Source organism: Cyprinodon tularosa, unplaced genomic scaffold (assembly GCF_016077235.1).
Source record: "Cyprinodon tularosa strain WSP-4 unplaced genomic scaffold, ASM1607723v1 ctg610, whole genome shotgun sequence".
Taxonomy (NCBI): domain Eukaryota; kingdom Metazoa; phylum Chordata; class Actinopteri; order Cyprinodontiformes; family Cyprinodontidae; genus Cyprinodon; species Cyprinodon tularosa.
Genome location: NW_024039353.1, coordinates 238945 through 263930, shown reverse-complemented (window position 1 = coordinate 263930; position 24986 = coordinate 238945). Strand labels below are relative to the sequence as shown.

The 24986-nt window shown below is 39.0% G+C and overlaps 1 protein-coding gene across 1 annotated transcript; it reads right to left on the bottom strand.

Moving 5' to 3' along the window:
- Nucleotides 1–1897: 1897 nt before the first annotated feature.
- On the bottom strand, nucleotides 1898–24719 carry mybbp1a (MYB binding protein (P160) 1a). The gene is made up of 27 exons (XM_038307471.1): nucleotides 24473–24719; nucleotides 23670–23765; nucleotides 23513–23596; nucleotides 23352–23426; nucleotides 22966–23073; nucleotides 22682–22872; nucleotides 22034–22201; nucleotides 19787–19904; nucleotides 17303–17592; nucleotides 17117–17227; nucleotides 16900–17028; nucleotides 14956–15153; nucleotides 14764–14872; nucleotides 14591–14681; nucleotides 13960–14114; nucleotides 13088–13228; nucleotides 12871–13008; nucleotides 12585–12758; nucleotides 12324–12481; nucleotides 11435–11569; nucleotides 11144–11243; nucleotides 8112–8243; nucleotides 7943–8011; nucleotides 5288–5401; nucleotides 2687–2788; nucleotides 2454–2578; nucleotides 1898–2354 (listed from the first exon to the last, which is right to left on the bottom strand). The coding sequence occupies exons 1-27, from the start codon at nucleotides 24647–24649 to the stop codon at nucleotides 2015–2017; spliced, it is 3828 nt and encodes a 1275-aa protein (XP_038163399.1). The 5' UTR covers nucleotides 24650–24719; the 3' UTR covers nucleotides 1898–2014.
- Nucleotides 24720–24986: the final 267 nt, after the last annotated feature.

The following is a 24986-nucleotide window of genomic DNA, read 5'->3' as shown; positions in this document are numbered from 1 at the left end:
GCTGCCTGCTAACACTCCTGCAGATTTATGGCTGCACGACTTCATGTCCTGTATAGTAATCCATTTGGGGGGACACTGCATCATTTTCCTGACAGCAGAATTAGGGTTCTGTGTGATTGCTTACCTTTGTTTATAGCACAAAGGCCTCGCAACATCCAGTCTGCCACAAAGGCCAGGGATATTTTTCCTGCTTAGTTATGTAACACAGGCATAGTTGTTTCTGTCTGAGCATGTGGAGCAGAAAGGTGACTCTGTATTAAATTTCAACCATAAAACTAAACAATTCACTTATAAATTACATATTTTAATCAGAAAAATTTGTGCATTATTCATTGAAACACAAAAATCCTCTCAGGGGTCATAATGTGTTTGAACTCCTATGTTCTTGAGTTGGTTTTTGTCTTGTCTACAATTCTTTTATGAAAGTATTGAATTTTATACTGAATGGGGCTGCACAGTGAAGCAGTGGGTAGCACTGCTGCCTTGCTGCAAATAGGTTCTGTGTTTGATTCCAGGCCGGGGTCTTTGTGCATGATCTCCCTGTGCATGTGTGGGTTCTCTCTGGGTACCCCTCGTGACTCCAGCTGGGATAAGCATGACGGAAAATAGATGGATGGACTAAATGGCATACAACAGAAAAAGTTTCTTATGGATCTATAGGAAATTATTATAAACAAATGATTAAATATGCCTCCGATCATCCAAATTACCAATATTTATTTGCATTTCAATAATACTTTATTAATCCCTAAGGGAAATAATATGTTGCTGTGAGTCATAGGTCATTTTTTATCCAGATGTTATAGGTGTTGATAGCTGTTGGCAGGAAGGATCTCCTGTAGCGGTCTGTCTTGCACCAGATCTGGATACGCCTCTGACTGAAGACTGTTGTTTAAAAATCTTCTGAAGAGGAGGCTCACTGTTTTCCATAATGTTCTTAACTTAATGAAGAATTATTCTTTGTGAAATAATCTCCAGAGGTTCTAGAGGAGTTCCCAGACCAGAGCTGGCCTTCTTTATTAGCTTGTTATTCTGTTTCTCTTCAAATCTAAATAAATCAGGATTATAATTTTAAAAAGCTGCATTAATAGAGAAGTGTTATTTTACAGCACACTCAATCATTGGGATCACTGCAGCCAGACTCTCATTAACCGGAAGGAAAGAGGTTTTAAGGGAAAGTTTTGTGAAAGGAGAGAAGCAAAGCTGATTCAACTTATGTTTTATTTGCCTGATTCAGTTTGATGATCTGTATCCCAGAAAGGAAATATTTAAAGTAAAAATACTTTTTCCTGCAATGCAAATAAAGCCCTACCCTGTAAACGATGGGTCTGAAAACCAGTCCATGTTCTGTTCATATGTTCTACCTGCCGGCATGCTCTGAATTTGTCATTTATGAGTGAATGTCACTGAACCCGTCTAACTTGCAGCTGTAAATGTAGCTGTATAGTGTGAATAGATGAGAACATTACCTGCTGCCGTTAATAATTCATATTATGTAATGCTCAGTTTACCACACACCTCTGCATCTCTGTCAAACTCGAAAGGCAGTGAAAGAGGAGCAAAAAAAGGCTGCTGCTAGAAGGAGGATGAATCATGCGATTCGTTAATGAGTCCTGGGCCACATTAGCATTCACACCGCTACTTAGAATTGGCCAAATGTCCAATAAAGCTGCTGAAGGAGATAAACACGATTGGATCCTGATGCTTTCTACCTTAGAGACATCCAAGTGAGGATGGATGTATGTGAACAAGGCCAAGGGAGCTTAGTGAAGGGATGCATCACTGTTTTCATCATTAATGCCAAGCTAGGAGCTGAGAAATATGTTTTTATTGTTCCTGACATTTTGTTTTAAATCAACAGCTGTCTTTAGAAAAAAAAGATCTCCAAACAAATATATTCTTTTTTTTTTCCTTAAGTATGTCTGATTAAACATTAAACATTCAAAGCTAAAGAAGTAAAAAATAAACGGCCGTTTAAAAGGATCGCTTTCCATCCAAGTTTAAATAGTCCCTCTTATATTTGCCCTCCTTTTTTCTTCTGCTTGGGTTTCTTCTTCTTCTTGCCAGCTTTGCTGTCAGGTTGTGTTTTGCTCTTCTTGGCCGGGTTGGACTGTGCAGCGTTTGCGGCATCGGCAGGTCGTTTCTGTTTAGCCTTCTTGTCCTGTTTCTTTTTCGCTTGTCCCTTCTGCTCCCCTGGTTTGCCGGAGGAGGCGGACTTGTCTCCCGCTGGTTCTAGAACAGGTTTATTTCGCTTTTTACGTTTTTTTGTTTCTGGCAGAAATCCTTTCTTCTTCTTGGGAGCAGCCTCCTGCTCGCCGTCCTTGTCTGGCTCCGCCTTTTCAACCTTGGGCTTCCTGGTAGCAGAACATAAGTGAAGTCGTGTTTAAATTAAATGATTTGGCTACAGTTTTATAAAGTGAACCCAACTTTTTTTAGGAAACTTGTATACTTACATCACTCCAAAATGTTTCATCACAGCCCAGTACGTGTCCTCCAGTTTCCCAGTCTTTTTGAATGTGACATTATTGATCAATGACTGTAGGACCTTCTTCAGGGGCTCTAGATCCACAGACAGTTTCTACGCATAAAGGAAAGATAAAAAGCTTAGTCCAGACTGCACTAACACATATATATATATTTGTAAATTAGGATTCCAGATTAAATTGGAAAACCTGAGCCCACATACCTGTTGACGAACGTGTTTCACAACAAACTGACAGAGCTCCAGGTTTATAACCAGCTTCTCTTTGGCCACTTTGCTCTCAGCTTGGCCAACCTGACCAATACTCTAGAAAACCAAAACAGGTGGGTTACATTTAAATTTACATTGGCCCTGACAATTAAAACGAACAAAAACAAAAAAACATTTACACTGTTTTTAGGGAAATCCGCTGTATATTTTAAGGGAAATGGGCTTCAACATGTTTCCGAGATTATCTTGATCAGTGTCTGCATGTGAACAGGCACCAGAGACACAGTTCAGTTTTGTGAGGAACTATATTGGTAAATATGGCCCCTAGCTTGGAACTTTGACTATGCCACCATCAACTGTGCTTCATATCTAAGGGTTATAACTGAAGGGTCTTGCTACCGTCTCTTGTTGTCAATGATAGAGAACAGATGAGGAAAAGACCAAGACAAGCTGGAGCTTTCGCCATCATGGAGGTAAGTTACCGAAAGAACAGAGGTGCATTAAACCTTCCAGACTGGAGATGTTAACGCTGAAGATTTGTCCTTCAAATGCAGGAGATTCAAAAAGCACCAATTATAGAAGCATCAGACTAACATACAAACTCACAAAACACATAAAAACCTACAAAGGGAAATACTGTAGATCACAGAAAACAGACAGCAAAGTCAAACTAACTCTAAATAAAAGTTGCAAATGCATGAATGATGCTAACAAACAAAGCAAATGCAATGGGAGAATGCTGGAAGCGGCCAAAATGACTGCAAGTTAGGAAAATCTGCACACTAGTCCACATAGCAGAAGTGTTTCAGACAACTCTGGGGTCAGACCCTCACCAAGGGGGAAACAGGATGCTTATTGAGATTAGTGGTCCATCTTAACAGTTCAAATGAGAGAGGACATTTAAGCCAAAGTAGTAGAAAAGGTGATGTCTGAATAGTGCTGGCAGTAAGGAAGGAGGTAGGAAGAGGAAGCTATCAACAGTTCATTTAGCATGGAGACCTCCAGATGTTGTTCAGTTCCCTTACTGTGCATTAAAGGATAAAATGGCACAGCTCACCTCACAGAGTTGCGTACATTTGAGTAGCTTTTATTTTATCTAGTTTTATTTCTTGGAGGCTGTAGGCATGTTTGTTCCTATTGCACAATGATGTCCAGCAGGCTAAAGGCTGTGCAGATTCAGCAGAGCAGTCAGGATAGGATTCTTACTGTTTACTGATAGGAGCTAGGGACAGAAAGGAGCTAGTTTGCACATTTCAGATGGAGGGTTAGTGTTTAAAAAAGATTCAAAGGAAGTCTATTTTCCAACTCCATATGTGCTCTGGACAGTAATAACATTTTCTCATTTTGTGCGCGCTTCATAGACATTAATTCGTAGTCAAGTCTATGTTCTGGTTCCAGAGCTTGCTAACCTCATTTTTATATTTGCAGTACTTTCTGAATTTGCTCGACATTCATGTGTATGCAGAGCGTCTGCACTCCTGAACAACAATAATTAAAATAAAAGGAAAAAAACATTCTTTCAATGGATTCTTGTGTGAAAAGAGAAACCCATGAAACAAAATAAGTACATAATGCATTTTCTAGGAAGCAACCACACAAAAAGTTTATTTTATTGTGTATTGCTAATAATAAAGTAAATATTAATCCTCCTTTATTTTTCATAAAATCTGAATGGTAATCTCACAAGAAAATAGTGAAAATGATCACAAATAGGAAAAAATTGGAGATTTTCTGAATAAGAGATATTTTCCTGCACCACATTTAATATCAGACACCAATATCATGATGCCCAGATATTATGTTATACAGTGGTATTGTATTTCTAATCTTGAACTCCATTTAAATAGCTATATTTTTTGTTTTTCAGTAGATCCTTTTAGATGTTTTAAGAGGCTTATTCTTAAAGTCGTATAAACCCTCATTTCAAGATGAGCACGTCAGAAACAATCCATAATCAAGGGCAGAGAAGGCAGTTTTCAGAACAGGAGAGTTATGTTCTTGTGTTTTATTTCAGGAGCAAAGACAGCGAAGGTGGAGCCGTTCTGGGAGGATTTACAGAAGCATGTAATTACGCATGTCTTCCCCCTCTGCTCTCTGGAGGACGCAAGGAGGACAGCGAGAGGAGCAGAGCCTCCAATTATCATTTATCACTGCACCATGCAATCTCATAAAGGTTTGAGATTAATGTAATTAGAACGCAAACAGGCTTGAAGCATGCATTTGAATGAACATTTCTGCTCAAAGTGGCGCCACGGAGCGCAGCGGCAGCCGCGTGTGCATGAATAAGACTTTCAATCAGTTCCACAAGCAGAGGCAGGCAGAATTTAAACCGGGGAAGGCAGGGCTGGTTGGTGATTTGAGTGTGGGAGTGGGGAGTAGAGGGGCAGTCTGATCAGTAAATCAGAATTACCTAAATGCATTTCTAAATAATAGCAAATTAAGGCTCAACTAATTCTGAAACGATTCAAAACTGGTAACTAAGCTGACAAATGGAGTGCTTCCTGAGGATGGGAGGGGTTTCAGACATTAGACATCCAGACTGCATGTGTACCATTAGCCTTCAGAGTTTTACTGGTGATTAAACATTCTTCTTACCAAAGCCAGCTGCTTCAAAACTTTCTCACAGAGGAGCGTCCACTCATCAGCACTCAGGATCTTCTTCACATCTCCGTTCTGCATCGCCCGCAGCACCAACACACAAGCTTGGCCCTAAAATCCAAAATAAGTCCCATGAACCAAGCAGTATGAATCAAAGGGAAAAAAAATATCAACTTTGAACACCTAACCATAATATTACAGCAAGAAAACATTGAAGGGAAGTGATTGTGAAGAAAGTTCATCCAGTGTCCAATTTGTATGAAAGTTGATGATGGATGCCAACATTTTAATGGGAGGTTTGTTGTGGTTAAACTTCGTAAGTCTTTGTATTTAATTTTGAATGATTAAATAATAACTTAATTTGAATTGGGGAAAAATGTTTGTATATAATTTAGAAAGTTCTGGAATTTGATTACATTTTTGCAAAATTGCATTTTTTTTTAGAAAATACAATACTCGACTTTCTATCTAAACAATTGATCCAGTCTAACCTAGCAGTAGCCAGATGGATACGTGTAGAACTGAGCTCAGTTCTACGTTATCAGTTTGGGATGGCTGCTGTTCAGTCTGTCCGTGAAAAGGAGAGACATTTAGTACAATACTTCGAGCTGAATGGTTGACGTGCCAGCCAGTGTTAATGTTGTCAACCAGGATGACGACGGAAATATTTCTTTAACGCCCCTTTTTCCCATGACGATGATGAGACGATGACGCACAAAAATAAAAATATGACCAGAATAAAACATTATTTTCGTTAACGTGACTAAGACCAAACGAAATTTACAAGCCATGGACGAATGGACATTAAAAAATGTGTAATTTGTATTTGTTAATATAAGTGTTTCTTGAACTGCATAGAAGATAATGCGTTGTTGCCTTTTTTGTCCCTACACAGCGCCTGTCACACAGTGCCTTATACTCGACTAGAATCACGGGTAGTAGTTAACCGTAGCTAACTCAGGGTTAATACAAGAAGGAGGAACTCTAATTTAATGCTTTTTAATGCTCTTTTATATATATATATATATATATATATATATATATATATATATATATATATATATATATATATATATATATATATATATATATATAAAAGAGCATTAAACGTTCTTCTTTAATGCCATATATATATATATATATATATATATATATACGGCCAAATCCTTCGTAATCTTTACCATCGAAAGGCTGCAGCCAGGTCCCGAATTTCTCGTTTTCCAGCCGCTTATGTTAAAATTTGCATTTTCCCATTCTCTAGCTTTTTCTGTGCCTGGAGCTTCTGTTCCGAACATATGTCTTTAGGATCAACCAGGAGCAGTTGTGTGCAAACACGTGGAACCAGTTAAATCTGATATATTTGACAAAATGTTTTTGTTTTTTTATATAAAGCATTTTAAATGCCATGATAATCACATTAAATTAATTTTAATGCCATTAAGGCCTTAATTTAAAAAATAATAATTTAATGACTTTTAAAGATTTTTAATGATCCGCAGAAACCCTGTAACTCAACTTCGCATTCATGGCGTCGGGCTCGGATACCAGTGTACGGTTTGTTGGAGGAGCCGGGTGAAAACAACGCCTGGATGTATGGAGCCATTTCATTTACACACTAAGGACAACAAAACAACCTGCATGATAATGATTGACCATGCCATCGATGCCGGTGGTGGCCAAGACTATTATGACTAAATTGAAACTAAGACTGAAATTGATTTTTGTTCTTGTTACTAAGACTAAACTAAAAAAAGCTGACAAAATTAACACTGGTGCCAGCTAGTACCTGCAAACCATAATACGCTTTCAGCGAATCGTAATGTTTCAGACTTCGGCGTCCATGAGAGCCACCAACAGACAAAAACACACAGACATCTTTCCCATCTACAAATGCACAAAGTGCTTCTCTGTCCTCTTTTTTTTTAAATGAGAAATTGTAGCTATTTTAGCTAAAACTGAGTCACTTGTGGCATCAATAGGTGAGTCCTCCAGGCCCTTCTTTCTGTCATTATTCCTACATGTCCCGCCCTAAAAAACACTGCTGGCAAGTCATTGGTCCGACTTGCTGGTTGTTATGAGATGAACGTATTAGGGGGAGTTTTCCTAAAACGGATTTGTTGTGAGACTAAAAACTCAGATCTTAGAACAATGCAGATGCTTCGCAAGGTTAGATCCTGACAACAAAGAAACAGAATCCCGTCACAAAATTATTTTATTCTTTAAACAGTTGGAATAGACACCCCTGCCAGTTTGGCACGGAAAAATGTTGAAATTCATTGTGAAACATTTTAGGAACGCTGTGAGGTGGAAGCACCTCTACAATAGTTGAACAAAAAGGTCAAAGTGTAAACCCTTGCTAAGAGATGCAGCTGCTCTTTACCAATCTGCAAAGCCAAAACAAACATTTATAGACTAGTGTTTTAGTGGGATAATTACTGAATTGTCCTCTAAAGGTTACAGCCATATTGTACAATGATTGATGAGCCTAAATGTTTAATTACCCTGCAGAGCTATCTTTCTTGTGATCACATTTGTTGAATGAATTCAGCTCTATATGTGAAACAGGAAGGAACACTTTTAGCGGGTTCATACTGTATCAATGATCAGCTTCTCTCACTTCCTGCTTGGAGACATACGGTGGAAGTATTTTACCTGCTGATGCTCTCGGACTCCTGCGGTGATGTGCTGCACAGCTGTATCCAAGAGATTCACACATAATACCTGCAGAAATGATTACAGATGGCTCAGACATAAAACCTATAGATCATCGATATCAGAGGTCATTAATCGATGGCGACTACAGATCTACGCATGGACTTACGGGGAATCTGGTGAACAGGTCAGAGAACATCTGAGAGGTCAGTGGGCTTTTCCTTCTGCTCATAAAGGAGACCAGCGCCTCTCTGAAGAGGCTCGACACTCGATCCACATCCACATTCCCCATAAACTTCGGCTGTAGTCAAACATAAGATGAAACAACTATAAGGATTCAGACTTCCTTTCTGACAACTTGGTAGAAAAACCCCCCAAAATACTTCAAATGAAGACATGTTATATTCATTTTTTACAGCTTTTGAGTCCTGAAATTCCTCCTGCTGGCTTACTTCTCTCTTATAACGAGATAAAATGACAGCAGGAAAAAAAAAAACCATCAGATGTGCTGCTCTGCTCTGTTTCTCTGCTGTACACTAACCATCTTGTTTCTGTCACTGAAACGTCTTCCCTTTCAAACCTGTTCTTGCCTGTAAATGAGATTTTTCGGTGTAGCAGATGTTTAGCAAAATCTGTGCAGATTCCCTGAGCTGCAGGTGACTCTCAACAAATTCCAAGATCATTAAAAAGCTTCCAGACGGAGAACATTTTCCCCCCAATAGAACATTTAATTTAATCTTAAAGATAAATTCAGACCACTAAACTCTCCCTAGGAGGTTAAACACCCAAGTTCGTGTCATGGATACAAACTCTGTTCCCAAAACAATTTCTTTTTCCTTTCACTAAACTTTCCAAGAATACTAAAACTTGCATCCTCATTAAAAGGTTCAAATGACCATCTCCTTGACAAGTCTTTATCATTTTGTATCGTTTTGGTTATATGGCCAAGACATAAAATGAATAGAAAAGTATATTCTGGGTGTAAATAGTCCAGAGGGCTTTTGCTTTTTGAAAAGAAATCAACTTTCTGAAAATATTCCTGAATAATGCAGCCACTTTATTTTAAAGGAAAAAAAATCTAGTTAAATGTTAATTATCTAATAATAAAAATACTTTCACATCTGCTTTATTGTGGAAGCAGTTTACTTCAAAACCTTTGAAAATAAAAGCTGACAGCTACGACTTATAATAAACCATCTCTAAACAATAGATCATTTTTCTTTTAACGCTTGAAAGATGTCTGGGTCTTAATTCATGAGATTCTTTTCAATTATTTTCAAACACTTTTTGAAAACATCTGACAACAGCTTCATCCTTCAGGTGTGAATTCACTCTGAAAATGTGTGTGTGTGTTTGTAAGAGAGTGGGGGAGCTCTGTGTATTAAACTATATTTCCATTCTCAATAATAAAGTTTATATTGAGTTGAGACTAAAAAATGAAATAAAAATCAGTTAGTTATATAAAGCATTCGCCACATTTATTGCCTCCACTCCAGATAAAATGCGTATAAGCCTAAAACAAATTATTCTTTTATTACATTTGCATAATTACACCAAAGATTTAGGAAGGGTACATTTATCCAATGGCGGAATAAAGAAAAGTCATTTTAAGAATGAATGTGTTTCTATAAAATCACCAGTAGCTCCAGACTGCTTCGCATAAAGATAAAGTAAAATTACCAAGTTTCTCAGCGTAAAATAAATCTGATTCAGTTTCCTTGGGGTGTAAATATGAAACCAAACTTTATGAGCTGCCCTTAAAACTGTTTAAGACAATAAAACATGTTATTTAAGTAAATGAAATTCGCCAAGTAGCTCCAAGAAAACAGATATTCGCAAAACTAATCTACATCCAGAGCATGTTGAGAAATATGAGGCTGGATGAGTTGATCTTAAAAGATAAACACCCCCGTCAGCAGAGGTTAAGAGACACGCTGACATTTCCTGGTTGGAGAACTTTAGCAAATAATAGCATCTTAATGACAGCAAGATGAACTGACGCCTTTTCCTTCACCACCTTCCCAAATGTAAACGTGAAGCTTAGCAGAATCTAACAGTAACTAACAGCTGGGTTAGGTGGGTAACACCTTTTTATTTAGACTGTTAAATATGGTGGAGGATGTGTGATGCTGTTGGGCTGTTTCTGAGTCAGAGTCCCTGGAAACCTTGCAAGAATGCACAGCATGATGGAAACAATAAAGGATCTCAAAATCTTTAAATAGGATTATAACCAGAACCAAAGCTTTATACAGTAACATGTAGGGTAAAAAATATAAAAAAAGTCCAAAGCAGAGATGACTGTATGCTCTAACTTTATGACATGTTAAACTGTAAGCCTATCCACTAACTGGGTGATAATTGTGCAATTGCTTTGCTTTTAGGGATAAAACTAGCAAAAGGTTCCTTAAAGAAGATTTTTTTCTTATTAAATTAAACCAGGTGAAACTAAAATGTTTAAAATTGGAGTTCTGGAACAAGCACAGACGAAAAAGTTTTATATCTTAAATGCAAATTTTTATTTTATTTTATACAATCTTGGTATAATTACTGCTCTAAGTGGGTTTCTCGGTCAGCTAAAGGAATGTTTTAGAGTCTCCACTTAACGATTACTACATTAGTTGACGATTATTTCGATAATTGATTAACTATGATTACCGGTAATCCAATTAATTGTTTCAGCCTTAAAGGCTTTAAAATTTCTAAAAAATCTATTTATCTAAAAGGTAAGACAAGGGCTCTAAATATCCTTCACACTGTTATTTAAATACTTGCTTTATTAATTTTTTTTTTTTTTTTTTTTTTTTTTTTTATAGTAGCCTGACTGTCCTGAGACTCATAGCATTTTCCACTGCTCTGCTCACTTACAGGATAAAATATGCATGGGACGAAATTATGTATTGTTATTCTCCCTTAGGGAGGACTAAGAAAACTAGAAAAAAGGCAACTGTATATACAAATTACATAAAAATATATGTGCCAAGAAATGAAGGACAAATCTAGAGCAATTCCTGACAATAAAGAAACAGACCTAAACACTTGTTGCCAGGTAAACCTGTTTGAGTTAAGGGTGACCTGTTTCACATAGAGTTAGACAAAGAAGCATCTCTTCCTCCTGTCCAACAAACTAAGCTCTCCTAGAGGGAGAAAAGTCACGGCAACTAAAAATCAAACCGTGAACCAGGTCAAAGTGTGCAAACATACATCATTTACTGCTGCCGCTGCTGCTCCGTCAGCTGTCGGCTCTTCTTTGGTCTCAGCAGGTAAAGCTCCACGCAGCATTTTCACCACATAAAGAGAAGCGCTGAAGGGAAACACAACATCAGCAACAAATTCACACTATCAGGTAGAAAAATCTACTTTATGTCTCTATCAGTGAGCTCTGCTGTCCCCTTAAGGGGTCGTCATTAGCGGAGCATTCACAAACACAGAAGCGAGGGAGAAGGTTCAGCGTCATTTTCTGCTTAGTCCCATCTTCAAACCGCAAACTCATACCTGAAGTAATAGAGACACACAGAGGAGTCCGACAGCTTCTTGGCTTTACTCATCAGTTTGTCCAGCAGGTCGTGGAGCTCCCCCTGCCTGTCACCGGCGGTCCTGCAGTAAACTTTGGACCTGCACAGCTGGTTCCTTTAAAAAAAAAAAAATAAGGAAATGTTAATAAAGGTTTTAAAAAAAGCTAAGGGAAGTGCATCTTTTTCATTTAAATGTTTCCATTTTTAACTGCTTTGACCAACAAATATGATCTGGATCTAAAAGGACTAGGAATTTAACATTATGAAAGAAATGCAACGTTCTTCATAAAAAAAAGACTACCCAGTTTTAAACCCGTATCTTCCATCATAATGTTTAATTCCTTCTCATAAGGCCAACATTCTTAATGTTGTGATTTCCGTCACAATCAATATTTTTTTTTTCTGATTATCTTTACCTTTATAATTCACCCATGTTTATCTGCATTCATCTAGGTTTTCAGTTTTTACATTTTTGGACATGTGGATGACTGGATAGATGGACAGCAGGTGGACAGATGAAAATCTGGACTGACATATGGACAGACTAAAGAATGTATGGCTTGTAGGGCACATGTGTAAAAAGATGGAGGTATTTATGAATGAGCAATGAATGGATGGATGGATGAATGCAGACCTGGATAAAAGAATGGATGGAGAAATGCAAGGAAGGATTTCAAACATATCCTTCGAATCCTATAAACAGCCTTTGACATTTGCATGAACTGAACTACAGCGTGGTTGAATTTAGACCAATGGAAAACAGATCATTTATAAAGTAAAACCTTTAAACAACTAAATGTAAAAAATAAAAGAAAGTAAACAGAAGGAGAAAACAGACATATGGTTAAAAAGGGTGAGTTGATTCCTACTCTAAGATATCTGCGGCCCTCCTGAGGAAGTCCTGCTCCTGCTGGTCGCTCCCAGAGCTCATTCCTCTGTCGACGATGTTGAGCAGAGGCTCCACTAATCCTAGAATGAGGGGGCTGCGGGCCTGCCGGGCCACAAACACCTCAATGAGGTCCAACACCTGAAAATGACAAGTTAAAACTAATAAAGACATGTTTTTACTTCTTAGTGAACTTCTACCAGGCTGCCGAGGCATAGTTTATTGACCCCTGGATGTCAGTCACCTTTATCTTAAAGTCTCGGACCAGAGCCCGTTCCTTCTGGAAATTTGTCTTCTCATCTCTCTTTGCCTGAATCTTCTTCTTCTGCTCAGAGAACAGCGCTGACAGGCTCTGATCCAGCTTCATCATGGCATCATCATCCAGGTCTTCATCACTGCTGGCGTCCTCCTCAGTAGCCTAGACAAGCCGGTATATCATTACTAAAACAAGCTAATTGCTTTAGAGGCCACAGTTCAAACTCTTTATTTATGGTAGAGTGGAACCAGGAGCCGCTGAGCGGATCACACACCAGAGCATTCTTTTGCTGAAGAACCTTCATCAGCTCCAGGCGGAAATTTTGATCCACTTCTCCCTCCTCCATCTCTTCACCATCTTCATCGTCCTCCATCGCTTCCTCCTCATCAGAATCATCTTCTGACTCGTCATCCTGAAAACAAACATTATTTTTAAAAAAGCATCTAAAATTTTCACTACAAATTAAAATGTAAAGACAGATCGTCTGTAACCTCCATATCTTCATCTTCTTCCTCCTCCTCCTCCTCTTCCTCCACATCATCATCATCCTCATCATCCTTTTGTGTTTTGTCTCCATCATCAGTGACGATTACAGCACCGTCTTCCTCGTCCTCCTTGTCTGGGTCCAAGACCTGTGAGATAATCGTCCAAAATGTTTTCACAAACACAGGTGATCAGGTTTTTCCTAATCAGAAATAAACTTTATGCCACCGTTTTGACTAGGAGAAAGTAGACATCTAGTGGTGAAACGTGATACTGCAATAAAACAATTCTTGATACAAATGTAAAAATATTGATTTGTTGGGTTCGGTAAACTCCAGGGCTGCCAAACAACAGTTTAAAAAAAAAGAAGAAAAAGTCTTAAGCCTCTGTGCACACCATCTTTTATGACTTCAATCAGCCTACCAGACCTTGCTGGTCCCATTAAGCTAGTGACTGAAATGACATTAGCCTAATGCTGCTGAAGATTCTCAGTAATCCAGGTCATAGTGATTCAAAAAAGTTAGAAAACAATCAACCGGATGTTGTTTCAAAGTTTGAAGATGTTTCATTTCCCATCCAAGAAGCTTTTTCAAGATGTCTGAAATAACATTGAGTTCGAAGCTTTATAGAGTGGAGCAACGAGGCTTTGTTTTTGGTCCAGAAAATACAGCCTTGGTGACTCTGGTAATAGTTTTACACAATTTAGAGACACCATTACTTCAAACAAACAAAAAAACAATTGACAAATAAAAAAAAAATAGTATGCCTTCAGCTAGGAGTGATGGAAAGGAATATCCAAAACAAAATGTTAAATTACTCAAACCATGTGTTTATTCCTTCATATTTAGTGTTTAAGATGCAGTATGGAGTCATCACTCACATCCAAGATGGCGGTGAGGGCTGCTGCAGTGACATGGGGGCAGATGGAGGCGAAGACCGTCCTGCAGACCTTCCTGATGTGTCGGCTCTGCTGGGACAGCAGGGACAGCAGAATGTCCACCATCACCTCCACCCACTCTGGCTCCTCTGGCTGCTCTGTGGTTGCAGGACATTCATGTTACAGTATAGTTACATCCTTTCACATAAAGGTATAGTGGAGAATTTCCTTGAATTTTTGAAAAGACCCACCCTCTCCACTTAAAAAAATTAACAAGAACAACTTTTTCCCGCTCCCGAGACGGAACGCCTATTAAACGATGCGACAGCGCATTTCTCCTCGGGCACGCTTTGGTTGAAAGTTGCTGTTTGCATCATTTATACAAGCATACTTTCTAAAAGATGATTTGCAATTTTTCCACTATGTCAGACTCACCATTGGTAAGTGAAAATGACGAGCACGTAGGATGGCCTTATGTAAAAATATCACCAGAATGATTGACAATTAGGAGGACCACTTATTTAGATGATCCATCCAGAGGAAAAAAAAACATCCTCCACTATACCTTTAAGTATCTTTACTTAATGGACACAGCTGACGAAAAAAAAAAAAAGCATCAGTTACAAAGCCTCACCTTGTTGTTTCTTCTTCTTGGTCTTTTTTTCCTGGGCTTTGTCCATGCAGCTCTGCAGGTCCTTCATAATGTCCAGCAGCTCATCTGGAGCCTGTAGGACAGAAAACTTTGAATAAAACATCTGGACTCAATTCAGAGCAAAGCTGCAGTGAGCATCCACCAGCTGCTATGACCTTGAAGAGGTGCATGCCGACCAGCAGGAAGAGCTGCTGGAACGCTCCGCTTTCTGCTGTCCAGCCTTTTTTGGACTTTTTCTTCATATTTGCCACAGACTCCAGCATGCTGCCGACAAACAAACCAAACATTTTCCTTAACCTGTTAAGACACCAGACATGTTAAAACTGCAAACTTCTGCTTTGTCCTACCCCTCCCAGGCCTGTTTCTGCTCGGCACTGAATGGTTGGACCTTTTGGACGTTTTTGGGATGGCTGAGCAGGAGCTGGGCGTACTGGGCCAGGTGGTCGATCCACATGGTGCCGTCCGCGGCAACACCGAGCGATCGCTTCTGATTGACGGCCGTGCTGTCTTCGCTGAGCTGCATGTGGCGCATGGACAGGAGGAGTCTGGATGGAGGACAGAAGGCAGCCAGGGACACGGGAGGATGAACACCTACTTTCTTTGGAAATGATCATGTTTCTGCTTTTTCTGCAGGATTGTTTTAACTTCTATACATTATTTAAGGTCACCTGCTGCATATCCTACCCTTGTTACTAACATAGCTTAAAACTGACAGCAAAAGGAGGATATTTAACAAAGAAGGCTTAGCTGGCTGGATAGATTTTAATCGATAGATAAACAAATGTGAGATGAGAATAGTACAAATCTACAAATAGATAACAGTATAAATATAGAGAGGGAGCTCGAGAGATTTCAGGAGCTTGCTTTATAGGCATCCCTTAGTCCCCTCGCTCAGGTTAAAATTGGTATAACCCATTGTGGGGAGGGGAGGGGCAGAGCATGCAGTGGGCTGCATGTTATTTTAATTGGGGTGTAAAAATGATTTATGTGGTGCTCCGATTTCACCCAGTGAGTTTGTATCTTACAGCAATGAAAAACAATGTAGATTTAAGGATTTATTCATTAGATACTCCTAAAATGTAACCTTGTCATTCCTCTGCACTCTTCTCCTGAGGATGTCACATTTCTTAGTCTTTGGAGAGATTTAAGAAAACTTTTCATTGACTTTTAGTTTTTTACTTGATTCCTTGCTTGTTAATTGTTTGTCTTCCCTTTGCAAACATATCTCATAAGGAACAAGTTAAATCGATTTATTTCCAGTTCATGTCAATCCACTTTTGTTTCTTTAAATTGTCATTTGAAATTTTGAACTTTTTATATAACTTTTCATAGATAATGGATTTTTCTATCTCCTGTCTTCTTCCCCAGAAGCCTAACGTGTCATTTTTTAGCTATTATTTTTTTCCAAGTAAAAAATAACATCAGCTTGAGGCTGATAACCATTTTATAATCTTATATTAAAGATATTGTGGAGGATTTTTGGGAATTTTTGAAAAGACCCGCAAAAATTCACATGGACAACGCTGTAACCACCCCTGACAGGGACCGGCTATTAAACATGTATGAGACCATGCAGGAGCCCATTTCTCCTCGTGCATGCTCTGGTTAAAAGTTCCTCTTTGCATCACTCATACAAGCTTACTTTCCAAATGAAGACCCTCTATGTCAGACTCACCACCGGTATGTGAAAATGGTGACGAGCAAGTAGGACGGCCGTAGACGTAAACATATCACCAGAATGATTGTCAGTTAGGAGGACCACTTATTTTTATGCTCCACCCAGAAAAAAAAAACATCCTCCACTAAACCTTCAAATGAAAGGAAAGCCTTAACGCTCCCATTTATTCAAATTTGGAAATTTGCCATTAATGTCTCTCTAGTTACTCTGGTCAGAAATCTTGTCCAATGATTGATACTAAAAAAAACGGCCATTCTCATTCGTTGGCACACACAGTTTGTCGTTTTCTTCTTCCGTTTGGTTTTTTCAGGGAAAATTATGGCAGTTATTAACTTTCTATGGAGATTTTACCCATTATTACACAACAGTTTCTTATTTAAGTTATGTTTCAACACAGTCTATTACCATTATTTTGACATTTATATGAATTTGTAATGAAAAAAAGGACTAAACATAACAGTTTAAGTAGTGTCCAGGATGTGTAGCGTCTTCAGATATATATATATATATATATATATATATATATATATATATATATATATATATATATATATAATACTGAAATAAAGAAATGCCATTTTATTCTGCTAAAATGCAAAAAAGTGTTTCTCACCCAAAGAATGAATTAACAAGAGCTGCTCTGGTTTTATCGTCCAGTGGGACAGAAAGTTTCCCGCTTGTTTCTGCGATGTTGGAGGCGGGAGCTTTCTTAGTGGTAAAGAAAGCATGGAAAAAGACAAATCTGCACAAGAGACAAAAGAACACAAATTCAAACTTCTCTTCACACCCACAGAGGACCTTAATGCATCTGGCTAAGAAGCTGGTGTCACCTGGCCACGTCCATGCAAAGCTCCTCCGTCTTTTTCACGTATTGGTTGTCAATAATTGAAGCGAGGCGGGCGACAATCCACCTCCTCAGGCGGAATATTGGGCTTTCTTTCCTGAGCGAGATAACAACATGGTCAACACAAGAAGAGATATTTGATCCAATTATTCTCCTTTAGGGTAAAACTCACTGCTCTTTGGTATCTTGCTTGTCTTTCTGCTTGCGGGTGCTGAAGTCAAGCAACTGGTCGGTCCGAGGCTGCAGGAACATCTCTTTGAGCCAGTCCACGTAGCTCTGCAGAGCGGCAGGCTCCAGGTGCTGCACCGTCCTCCACACCGACGGCACCACTGGGTAGCCATTGTTGGTCAGAGAGGAGAATCTCACCATGACAGCCTGCTGTTTTTCAGAGTCCTTACAGCCTTGCAGGAAGTCAGACACGTAGGCATCCATCTCCGGGGCCAATTTAAAGCGGTCCGGTTTCTGAGGTAGTGAAACCATCGATTCTAATTATCAAAAGGTTGTTTTGTTCTTTTAACAGAAATGTGTCAATAAAAATCAATAAAACCCTGACTGAACAAGTTAAAACATGTTCAGTCTCTATTATAGCTAAAATGACAGAAGTTATTGAATTGAATCGTCTGTTCCTGTTTGGCTGTGACGTCATCCTGGAAAGAAACATCAGCTGTGCTGCTTCTAGTAACACCCTTGTTTATAGATGTTGGAGATCGGCCTGTTTTCCAGTGTGGTCCTGTTTCTCTGACCGTGACTGAGTGGATGTGCTCTCTTTGTCCTCTGGCATGGGAGCTGCCTTGGAGCTCGTCTGCCTGGCTGTGTGTTTCCTGGACGGGGCCGCCTTCTACAGCTGCTTTTTGTATCTCTGCTTCTGTCCCCTTGAACCCCAGTCGGCCTCGGCAGATGGCCGCTCACACTGAGCCTGGTTCTGCTGGAGGTTTCTTCCTGTTAAAAGGGAGTTTTTCCTCTCCACTGTCGCTACAAGCATGCTTAGTGTGGGGGATTGTATTTGAGTCAATGAGTCAATGCAATCAACTGGTTTTCCTTAGATAGAAAACTTTGTATCAATTTGACTGTATGATCTGGTTGAACTGTAAAGTGCCTTGAGATGACATGTGTTGTGAATTTGGCGCTATATAAATAAACTGAATTGAATTGAATCATTCACATAGTTTCAATCTAAATAATTCAAATTATGTTCATTTATTTTTATCTATTTTAAAATAAAGGTAATTTCAAAAAACATGGTTTCCAGGTGATAATTGGTTTATACAAAATTTGTTTATACAAAATACTTTCTTTTAAAAAGTCGGCATGACAACTAATCAAAACCTTTTTCTACTAGGATTAATAAATATATGTGCCCTTTTACTGTGCAACAACCTTAGATCACCATTAATTTCTTTTATTCGGTTTGTAGTTTCATAACTTCCTGTCTATGTTTGAACAAATAGTGCTTAAAAGACCATTTAGTAGTTTTTTTGAGACACAAGAGTGTGAATGTTTTAATTCAGGGTTTATACAGGAATGAGTAACTCTTATTTAATGCTTTTTAATGCTCTTAGAAATAATTTTAATGACATCAACAAGTACTCATGACTCTCATATATACACGGTGAAATCTTTCGTTATCTTTACCCTCGACAGGCTGCAGCCATGTCCTGAATTCCTCGTTTTCCAGCCAGTTTTGTGGAAATTCACAATTTCCCATTTTCTAGCTTTTTCTCTGCCTTGAGCTTCTTTCCCGAACAAACGACTTTATGAACAACCAGAAGCAGTTCCACGCAAATATATTGCGATGTAGCTGACGAAATTGTTTTTATAGACTTTTTTTTTAATAAGGCATTTTAAATGCCACGATAATCATATTTAATGAGTTTTAATGCCAATTAAGGCCTTAATTTCAAAAATAAAAATTTAATTACTTTTAATGATTTTTAATGACTTGCAGAAACCCTGTAATTGCTCAGCAATTGGTGGAAAATCTGGCTTTGTTTATATTTCAAAACAAGCTTCGTTTTGAAAACATTTAGCTAATGTAGCCTATGAGCTAGCTACATGCTACAATGCTGAAGCATTATAGATAATGTTCGCTGTTTAAAGCCAAAGTTTTATGCATTTAGCAGACGCTTTTATCCACAGCAACTTACAAAGAAGGCATTAGCGTAAAGGGTCTTGCCTAAGGGCCCACACTGGGAGCTCATTCCCCCCCAGCGGGGATTCAAACCCAGGGCCTCCCTTAAGTTAACTTGTTACTAATTATAAACTAGGTGATGAGCATCTTTATAGATAATTGTATTATTAGCTTATGTGCTAATAGACAGTTTTCACTTCTCTGTTAGCAATGAAGAGCCATTTCAGAATTAGCATCCTGTTTATAACATCATAGTTTGGGTTATGTGAAACCTCAGCTTTTTCCTACATTTCCCACATTAAAACTCAAGAATTGTATATAGAATGTCCACAATGTTCAAGTTATTTTGTAGGATATCAAAGCCCAGACATTTTCTATAGATTTTAAGCAGAGAATGTACAGATTAATAGCTGACTTCAGTCTCAAACAGAATGTTCATGTCTTTTTCCACATAACGTTAGAGCATACAGTTCATTTACTTCATAAGGAAAATTGAAACCTGCACAGCAGGGGCTTGGGGAAACTGACCTGAGCTGAAACTACGTGTTCACCGTAGTGCAACATCACCTCTCCGGATAAAACCTCCTGTAGTTGGGATAAGGAGAGCAGAGGCAGTGCGCTGCCCAGCAGACGGAAGCTCAGGAAACTGCAGAGAGAAGGGTCGACCACAGAAAAGCACAGCATTAGACGTGATGCCTGAAGAATTAAAAACATTAGGAATGAATATTAAGAACATTTGTGCTGATGACACGATATTGACATTTCTAGTACTTTTCATAGACTAAAACAATAAAAAAGTTTTTAATTAAAAACAATTCAGAGGACTCTAGCACCGCTGAAGGCCTGGTTATCCTCCCGCAGCAGTGTGTCGCAGTGAGCGGATGTAGATTTGACCAATCAGAGGCCTCCTCCAAAATTGTCTGTGGTCACCAACAATTTTGGATAGGTGCACCAGAGGATCTGCGGAAGGGGCGGGCGTTAACTGTGACAGTTTCTGAGTATAAACTAGCCTTTAGTGACTAACCGTCTCCAGGCAGATGTTGCAGATTTGCAACAGCTAAATCCCACTTAGCTAATTACTCCACATCCATATTTTAAGAGCTTTTGTTACTCAGAAGTACAACAGAAGGACTTAGTTGTGCATTTGCAACAGTTTCTCTCCAGCTCACCAGATAGCACAGCTGAATCACTTTCAACATGGCTGAGTCCTTGGTGTCACTGAAACAGATTTTCTAAGCACCAATTTCATGTAAGTATCACTACCAATTTCCATTATTTTGAAATCAATACTACATAAGATGAATCATGAATGTTTATAGATATGACACATGCCAATTAGTAGATTTGATCTCCTCTGGGTTTTTCACCAGAGGCATCTTGATTTCAAAGTTGTGGATTCGCAACGTGTGCCCAAACAGGTACCAATGGATGCTACATGCTTTATCTACTAGTTTGCCTATATTTTGAGCAACAGTTTATCAGAAACGGCCTTCTCAAGAGGTTTTGAGATGTCGGTGGAGAAAAAGTTTTTAAAAAATTTGTCTCGAATGTCTTTTCGAATTTTGTTTTGTAATTTTTTGTTTGTGACATTCAAATAAAGTTAACGTTCATATCAGATTCAATCTTCAGTGCTCCGGGCCACTGTTGCAAATCTGCAACATCCCAGAATTCATTGCATACGAAGGTCTCTCTCAAAAACAAAAGTCTGAATTGTATATTACTACATTATATGATCATTTTCTCCAAATATCAGATTTTTCCTGCAACCACAACTTAATTTGAGCCTGAGAGGGCTAAGGCGGAAAATAGTTAGGGATAAGAGAAACGACAGAGATGGAACAGTGTTTTTTTTTTTTTTATGGAAACCCACTGAAATTTTCATGGATTAAAATTAAGACTTCATTTTGGATTGTAGATTTTTGCTTCAACCACTATAAGAATGGCATCAGCTTATCTAAGCTTCCTGAGGATCCTGAGCTGATTTCAAAGTGGGTGAAGCATATCAGATGAGATCGGGAGATGTTGGATGGCTCCAGGGTATCTCTTCAGTGCTTGGAACATTCTGAGAAGGAGGTTTTTTTTATTTTTGTTCCACTGAAAGACTCGCTTGGTTGTTCAGTGAAAAACTACGGTGACCAGCTGCAAAGAGTCGTTGCCCCCAGAGGAGAGAGAGAACATTAGCCAGACTAAGAGCCAATCATAGCCGAAGCTGCTAATGTCGCTCCCAACTGCACATCTCAGCAGAGATGTGCAGCTGGGTTTACCTACATCTCAGCAGAGATGTAGGTAAGATAAGAGAAATTAAAGAAATATTCACAAAAGAACTCAGAGACGGATGTGGAGATTAAATTCTAGATTTCTGCTGCTGCACATTATGAGCTACAGCTAATTGTTATTAGCTTCTGTAGTACCTCAGTTAGAGGCTAACTTCATGGTAATAACGTGGTTCTGCATCCTGTATAAGGTGTTTTATAGGTTTGTGGTTTTAACAGAAGTTTCAGAGGAATTCATCCTGGTTCTTTTGTTTTGTTTTTTTATAGAGGTGATGGAGTCTTACATTGTTTTGGGCACAGAAACGCACAGATCTGATAACCCTGGAACTGAAGAGCAGGTATAGTTGCTACCTATACCTTTAGGAACATAGATCATTTCTAACAGCTGTGGAGGATTTTTTCGAAGTTTATATTCATTCATAGTATTACATCCTAATTTATTTGATAAAATAAATATATTTTTAGTCCCTACTTGCTATTCTCTTTAGGTTTATGCACTCACTGTGTCGGTCCGGACGGCTCCTTGAACATTCCCTCAGTGATGGCTTTCTTCCAGAAAAGCTGGAAGCTGTCTTCCTTCAAGGAGAGCTTCAGTAGGTCCAAGGCCACAGAGGGCAGAGCAAGGTCCTTTTTCACAGAGCGGGCTGCCATCTTCAACACCTCCACTAACCTGCCATACAAAGGATTGGCAAACAGCTGAGTGAACACATGACGGAACGTCCTGGCCGAGGGTCAAGTCCTAATTCCAGTAAGGGTCCTAAATTTCTCCTTAGGATGATTAAGATTATCTTCTTATCACACATTGTCTTTTTTTTTTCTATGTTACAACATTATGCTGAGCTCTGAAGAATCAAACTGGTCACAAAAAACAAAAAAAAAACAATTCAATTGGTTTTGCAAATTGGAAACCACATGATCAATTCAGGCTTACACATTTTTTTTTGTTTAACAAATGTCTTAAATTAAGGTTGCATTTTTAAAATCAGAATAAATGCTAATAAACTTTAACTTGTGTCTATTCCGAAATAAAATTGCATTCTAGTTTGGTTTACATATACATTTTAAACCGATGAGTATTATGGTGGTTCTAGCTTCTTATTCCTTAAACAATTACTTTCTAAAAACCTTTGAATGAAAAGAACTAACTTACTTTGGGATGTTGTCTGCATTGATGATGGTGGAGGAGCCGAGGAGCTTCTTAAGCTTCTTTGGTTTAAGCGTCTGTGGGAAGCGCTGCAGCGCCACCAGCAGCAGGTGGAGTTGCTCCGGAGTCCTAAAGGCCGACGCCAAGTCAGCTTGCAGAGCGCTTAGCAGAACCTCCTCAAACACCACCTCTGGTATCTGGCGGGGGGGCCATAAATAAGCAGAGGAAAGGATAGAAAACGACTCGCAGCAGTGGGAATTATGAAGATGCCACCAAGATGTTGCTGTTACCTCAGTGAGGATGTCTGTCATGGTCTTGCTGGGTAGGTCCTTTAGGTGCTCTTTGTGCTGGCTCAGGCTCTGAAGGAGCTGCACACATCCCAGCACCACCTGGGGCTCCTGCAGACAAACAGCTTTCTATACATTTGCTCCACCATCATTTTTTTATTGTTATATTCCAAATAAATGGGACATTTCTTAACATTCCTCCCATAAACATGTCTGTTGAAAGCCTGACTTCAAGCTAATAATCAAAAATTATCATTGTACTTTACATGTGCAAAACCTTTTTCATGTATTTCCAACATGAAATGAACAATTGGTAAAAGGGAAGCTAAATTAACACCCTTACTCGGGTCTTTACAGCCTTTCATAATCTAACTGAGAAGTAAACTTACTTTGACGAGGCGTCCCGACTGATGAAGAGCGAGGACGCCAAACAGGTTTCCAAACATGGCATTTCTGGCAAGTTTCTAGAAAACAAACAAGGTTTTGGTGTTTAAATGTTCTTTAAATGAAGGTTTCTGTTCTAGTATAAATCAAATGGACCAAAACGTACCTTTTTCACAGCTTGCAGGTTATGTTTTTCTTTGATCCTCTGGAGTATGCTCTGCAAGGAGACATCTTCAAAGGCGTTTAACACCTTAGGGAGAAAAGCCATTTATTTTCTGCTCATTGGGATGAATTTAAAGGAATCAAGCTGGTGTTTCACTAACCTGGCCCAGAGCCAGACTGAACGCAGGTCTGGCTGCCTCCCGAGTGTGGGCCAGTCCGTCCACCAGCCTTTTAAAGGTGTATTCCAGCTCATCAGCCTGCAGCATAGAGAGTTAGAAAGCATCATGAGCAACACTTAATCTCTATATATTTCCAACTCCACAAGTACACTCTAATCATCTATAAGTTCATTATTTTAGTTATAAACCTCATAAACATTAGTATATAATCCAAATACATGTTTATAGCCCATTTGGATAACATATGCACATTTTTCCCTGTATGTTTATGGTGGTCTTTCTGTTGGAATGTGACCCTTTGACCAACACTCAATCCTTTCAGCCTCTAAAATCTTCTCTTCCAGGTCTTATTTATTTTTTTTAGCTCCATCCACTCTAAACAACATCCCGGTCACCAGTGGGTAACATCCTCCCCGCATCATGATACAGCCATCTCCATGTTTTAAAAGGCCAATAGCGTAATCAGAGTAAGATGCAGATTACCTATCAGATTCAGTTGGAATCTTTCTACTTATTTGTTTCTTCTCTTAAGTCAGTTGGCTGCAGTGGATTTTATTTAGGGGTATTAGAAGACATGGGGCTGGACACAGCCTTTTTACCTCCAGTTTAGCATAACGTTTTTAGAGATTATTTTTGTTAATTGAATATAAAGAAATCCTTTAAATTCCTGTCAGATAAAGATTTTATTCTTTAAAATAGTGGATCTTAGAGTGATTAATTCTATTGGTTCAGCGGTGACACGGTTTATTAACTTTGCTGGGTGGCATGCTGTGTGTTTCTCTCACCTTGTTTTCTGTTTTCAGGTACTGGATCAGGTTCTCCACCGCCTTCAGCCGGACCTCCTGCTCCGGTTTGGCCAGGTCCCAGAAGAAGTCGAGGAAGACCCGGTTCTGTTGCAGGATCCCGGCAGGCCGGGGGGGCTGCGTTGGTCTCACTGAGACCTCCACCATCTCTACAGACATCTGCTATCTTACACCCAGCACGGACTGCAGGCCATGCTGCTCTACAACGTGCAGTACGAACAAGAATCACTTCCGGGTCAAGCTAGTGTGGGGTGTGCTTCATTTACAAACCGGCGTGCACTGCGGGGCGGCTAACAGTTGGAGTTATATTTACATACACACTCTGGAAGGGAGACACCAATATGAGGTGGGGTTATATCTATGCTAAAATGTAATCAATTAATGTGTTTCTTTTTTCTTTAGAACAACAAAGCAACTCCTTCAACCTTAAAATAGATATGTATATAAGCTGAGAGAAATAAAAAGGGGGATTATAGTCAACTTGATATCTTGGAAA